At 35.0% G+C, this 6,000-nt stretch overlaps 1 protein-coding gene across 1 annotated transcript in view; it reads left to right on the forward strand.

The window, feature by feature from the left end:
* Positions 1-5,187, forward strand: part of iftap (intraflagellar transport associated protein) — a 113,019-nt gene extending 107,832 nt beyond the window's left edge. The window contains exon 10 of the mRNA XM_081711886.1: positions 4,826-5,187. Coding sequence (XP_081568012.1) covers positions 4,826-4,838 — 13 coding nt within the window. The 3' untranslated portion in view covers positions 4,839-5,187. The remainder of the gene's footprint in view (positions 1-4,825) is intronic.
* Positions 5,188-6,000: the final 813 nt, after the last annotated feature.

Here is a 6,000-nt window from a genome sequence, read left to right on the forward strand (position 1 = left end):
CCTGCATATCCTTTTCCACTTAAACGATGGAAAATTAGAAACCAGTGAATAAAAGCTTCTAATGTTATTTATAATTCCCTGAGCTTGGTCTGTTCTTCTAGCCTTTTCTTCCTCTCACTCCTATACTGCTGACTGCAAAGGAACTTGCAGGAGTGTATAGTGTGCTTTTCTCCCACTAAGCTCCAACTATGCGATTTGGCAGAATATAAAGCATCTCTTTTATTTCCTGTGTGGCTTTTTCTTCAGTGAGATTTTGGGAAGGTGACTTTTATCCCTAGGGGAAGGGAGGAACTCACCTATAGCGCAGTGTTCGGTAAGCTGGAGAAAAGAGGGGGAAACATTAAAGCCCGTGCATTTGCTTTGTAACTGCTATCTTGGCTTGCTAACTGAGATAAAAGTCAGTTCTTGATATAATGCAAGCGTGTATGTGCTACCTTAAGTAATTGAACCATGTGCTCAGATATTAAGACTTTCACTTCAATGTTTAATTTTCTTCTTCGAGGAGCTGATTCAACTGGTTAAGGTAAGCAGACACAGTCAACAGTACCACATTTTGAAATTTCAGCTGATGAAGAAGACTTTGTAGGGGAGGGAATAGAGATTTTTGCAGAATAAATTTTACCTAATAAATTGCCTACATTTTTACAATGTTAATGTCTAGCACCTTGAACCTTTCTTAATAACAATGTTGATTATTAACAATGTTGAGTTATTATGACTTAGACATTTATTTACTCTGGTAGTGATACTTTATATTTCATTCATATGTTATTTTACTCATATATGACACTTTATTTGTCATATATAATCATATATGTATATGTGTATATAATCATAATATACATATATTGTACATACATTGTTAATATATTTTGTACATACATAGAATATATATATTTCTCTTTGCATATATATATTTCACATATATAGAATATCTATATTTCTCTATGCACCAGACAGAGCACTCTCCACCATTTCACTGCGAGTTATACTGTGTATGACTATGTATGTGATGAATAAACCAAACTTGAAACTTGAAACTTGAAACTTATTTGTGTTCATAATTAATCTCTGTTATGTATTATGAAAAGTTCATACTTTGGCTGTAAGTGTATGAGGGCCTTTGTTCCAGCCTTTGTAAGGGAGTACACCTGTTATGATAGCCCTGACCTTCACCACACTGGACCAAAGATAAGGCAAGAACCCACCTGTTTGTAACTGGGCAGAAATGTAACTGGAATATCTTGTTTCTTTTTGTGGCCAATTGGTTATGTCTTCATAGTCTCTGGTGACCAATGAAGTGTGACCACACCCATGTTAGGACCTTTAATGTTTATGTCTGATGTACCATCTTTGGAGATGGTTTATGTTGAAGAAATGCGAGACTTTGTGTCTTTCTTGATCATGGCTAATACTAATATCCACCACATTGCTCTCATACAAACTACTGCCAATAAAGATTGTTAGTGTCACACCAGCCAGACCCAACCCATCAATCACAGCTCCCTTTCATTTCCCTGCTCACAATCACCCATAAAATTCACCTTCTCAAAATCTCACTGAAGTAAAAGGCACAAAGGAAATAAAAGAGATGTTTTATTGATCCTCTCCTTCTCCTTCAGCTATTTAATCCCTACAGGTGCCCCAGTCCAGAACTTCACATTGCTGGTCCATGACACCACTTGCATGTGAGACTTGCAAGCCCTTAGAGCCAATCTGTTGCTTTTAAGCATGTTTGTTCGTTTTTTTGATCCAATCACGACTCATGCTTGAACATGTCAGTTAGGTCTTTTTAACATAAAGTGCCTACAGTTTCATACTATTATAAATGGCCCATTGGCCTATTATGATGACTGACATGAGTCAATTATGATTCAAATTAAAAATATACATAGCTATTTACATGTAGTAGGACAAATGACAACATTCCATTAGATAACTGTTAAAAGTCATTTTCACCTGATGAGTGGGATAAACGGTGCACATCTAAAAAGACACATAAAGAGGACATTGCACAACTATTGCTACAGAACCTTGTTTTTATTATTCTCTAGTGATTCAGTTTACTTCTTTTTTTAAATAATTTTTCTTGACACTATGAAAAGTTTACGTACCAAAAGAAAACAAAATATCAGAGGAAGCATTGTGCATCATAAATGACATTTCAATTACATTCTGTTTCTTTCCACCATCAACCCTCAAACATTAAACTCTAGGTTTCCAGTCAGATGGACTACAGTACATGGAGGCTGAATCAAGAAATGTTTTTTGATCAGCTGAAATGCATCAGTTCTGGTGTTTCTAACATGTACAAACTAACCATTCTGTTTAGGTCTATAGAAGCTTTATTCTTTTGAAAAATAGAGTCTAGGTCTGAATAATTTTCAATTTATGTTGCAATGCATATGGCAAACATTGAATATCAAATATCAAGAGTTTAAGAATGAAATTAATGACTTTCCCAAAATTCACTATATTTCTCAAAATAGAACCTTGACAGACCTGACAAATATTTGTTGCCAAAGTTACCTAACCATTTTAATGAGTTAGATACAAACCTTTGTTGCCCTTTTGTTGGGGATGGGGTCAAACCATACACTGTGGAGTCAAGCAGTGGGTTTATATTCTGAAAATTGTAATTAGCAAGAAGGTCAGAGGTGATTTTATTTATTTATTTTTTTGCTGATGTTGCTAACACCTTAACACAAAGCAATACTCTCTGTCAGTTGTGTATTTAAACTCACAAACTCTTCATCCTTTCAGCAACTCAACCTTGTGGACTGTGGGAAGGAGAATGACGTGCGTAGAGCCATGCACTGAATACATGACACATTTCTGGGAGGAAATAGCTGAGAAAATTTCTTCTAGAGGACATCCCATCTGCGTTCTACTATCTGTATAAACACTCAGAAACCTGTGTTGTGACAGAGCATTTAGCAATGATTGATGTTTTTGAGGACACGTTTTTCAGTACTACTCACTAAACCTTGGAGTGCAAAGCCCACTGGTACTGATCAACACCACATCTACTATTGAAAATAATATTTTTTATGCTGGTTCTTCTCTGTTTTGCTCAACTCAGGGATGGTGTAATACAGAACATGCTGATGAAAGTAGCTTTGGTTGCTTTGATAAGTGGGTCCTGCAGGATTTTTTTATCTAGGGGGTGTATCTCTGCACTTTTGTTGGCCATATTTCAAGTTAAATGCATACATAGGACAAGTCAAAGTTGGCTGGCTAGTTACAAAGTGACACATCATCATATACATTATCCACCCAATTTATTTAAAAAACCTACCATACATTTACACTCACTGTAGATTTTTAGGTATATTTAGGGGAATTTCAAAGGTTTGCAGTTACAGAATTTGGACTATATGTTGCTATGTAGAGTTTGTCATGCAGCCATACCTTGTTCATCACTGGTTTCTGTCCACATAGACATTGTTGATTGTGCCTATGTGTGTGTGTGTTCAGAAATATTATAATAATACAACATATACAGTCTTAGTTTTATCATCTGACTATTGCCCTATTGAGAAAATTGTGCTGGAAAAGATCAAATCAAAGTCTAGAAACATTGTTTTCAGGAGACACACTGTATACTACACTTCCAATGTGGACACTTCTCAAAATATGAATTGAAGTTGGGTTGGAGTTTTCAGAAATTGCACAATCTATATGTATATATATATATACACACACACACACACACATATATATATATATATATATACACACACACACACACACACACACACATATATATATATATATATATATATATATATATATATACACACACACACACACACACACACACATATATATATATATATATATATATATATATATATATATATATATATATATATATATATATATATACACACACACACACACCATGTGTACTGATGTGCAAAGTTAGTAATAGTATCACTCTTGACTGGATGGCCATCTGCTCTGGCTGCAACATCTGTTTGTGGGACTACTGATCTCCTAACACAAGATTAAACTTTACAAACAAGAGCTACCATGGAATTTTGCAAAAGACTGATGGTAGATATATACAATTATTTACATTTGTATACTTTTAATGTATATATATCCTGCCTCTGTAATTGGCCTGATTTCTGTTTGACTCCTCTTAGACATCCACCTTACGCTGTCTCTCTCCAGCACTGAAGAATATTATTGACCTTTCGATTGTGTTTTCCTAAGCCTAGCTGCTTGTGAACACGGAATTACGGATTAAATAGGGAACATGGACACAAACATTCACCCCCTGTGCAGGTCCCCCTTGCAGTGTAAAAAATCAATCTCTCTCCAAATGTCATCCATTAATGTTTCAGAATACAGGTGGGAGGATGTTGGCATCTAAATAACTGGTGGCAGTAAGAAAAAAAAAACACTTTGAAAATGTTGGATTGTTTTACTAACTTTTGTGTTATGTTTTTTGTGTAAGAACTGAATTTCAGTGAAACAAACTGGCAACCAATTACCATTGAGTATTTGAAGCTGTTCATGCTACTATGATTCATTGTTCCATACAAATGAAAATATTAGTACTTATACCCACTTTCTAACATAGACTGATAACAAGAGATATAATCAACTCTCCATCAGAGAAGAAAACGTTGCTCTGGAGCAGTGTCTGCTAAATGCTCTAAATGTAAAAAAAAAAAAGAAAAAAAAAAAAGATAAGCTGAGTTTTTTGAAGCGCATCATTTTGTTATTTACTGGAAGAAGCCATTTAAAAACATATAAGCCTAACCATGTCACTGATGGAAATTACCTCTAATTTGTTTTCTTTTATTTGTTATAGACTATTGTTGTAAGAAGACTACTAAGTGGAGGGGAGAGACCAGTGCATTCATCTTCAAAAGGTTCTTATAAAACTGAAACAGTCACATACACTGGTAGCCAGCCCAACAGCAAGAAGAAGGGAGCACAGCAGTGGAGATGCCCTCAAAAGAATACAATAAAATAAAGTGGGGCAAAGAAAAATCAGAAGAGGTCCTCTTAGTATCTGCAGTCTCTCCTTGACAGCAAAGAGATGAAAAAGCAAAATGAGACTTTTGATGAAGTCTCCTCCCTCTTCGTTTTCTCTTGAGCTAAAAGAGTGCTGTTATCTTGCATGTCCTCTGCCGAGTTTCAAAAGAGATCTAAATAAAGATGCCAAAATAATGATTCCCAGGTTTGTTTACAACTGATCAAAAGAGAGAGCTCTCAATATGAGCTCAAATATTTCTCAGCCAAGACAAATCACTATTATAATTATAGTCTGGCCATGCTATCCATGCTTATTTTTATACAATTCAGCATCAGCAGCATGTCTTTTTGCCATAGCGGGTTTGTTGATCATTTCACAATTAATTTAAATGTACAAAATTATACACATTCATTATTTGTTCATATTTTTATTATATTTTATATTTTGTATCCTCAAGTATATTTGTACACTGTGTGTACAGTTATTAGGCAGGAGAGTATTTTGACCTTATCATCAAGTTTATACATATTTTCCAACTGCAAACTTGAATACTTATTAGATTTAAGTATTTCCAGTGATGTGTATTTGTGTAATGAGGGAGGGTGTGACCTAAGCAGATCAACACCCTAAATCAAGGTGTGCATAATTATTATGTAGTTTCTTTTCCTCAGGCAAAATGGGTAAAAAAAGAGATTTAACTGACTCTGAAAAGTCAAAAGTTGTAAAAAGTATTTCAGAGGGATGCAGCACTCTTAAAATTGCTAAGATATTGGGTTGTGATCAAAGAACCATCAAGTGTTTTGTTGTAAATAGTCAACAGGGTCACAAGAAATATGTTGAGAAAAAAAAAAAGATGCTAAAAAATCAAATGTGAAGTGACCAGGAGCCCATTATCCTCCTTTGATGTCATAGTCCAAAACTTCAACCTACCTGGAGTGCCCAGAAGTACAAGGTGTTCAGTACTCAGGGACATGACCAATGTAAGGAAGGCTGAAACTCGACCACCA

This window comes from Electrophorus electricus, chromosome 4, assembly GCF_041902795.1.
Source record: "Electrophorus electricus isolate QZ-2024a chromosome 4, ASM4190279v1, whole genome shotgun sequence".
Taxonomy (NCBI): domain Eukaryota; kingdom Metazoa; phylum Chordata; class Actinopteri; order Gymnotiformes; family Gymnotidae; genus Electrophorus; species Electrophorus electricus.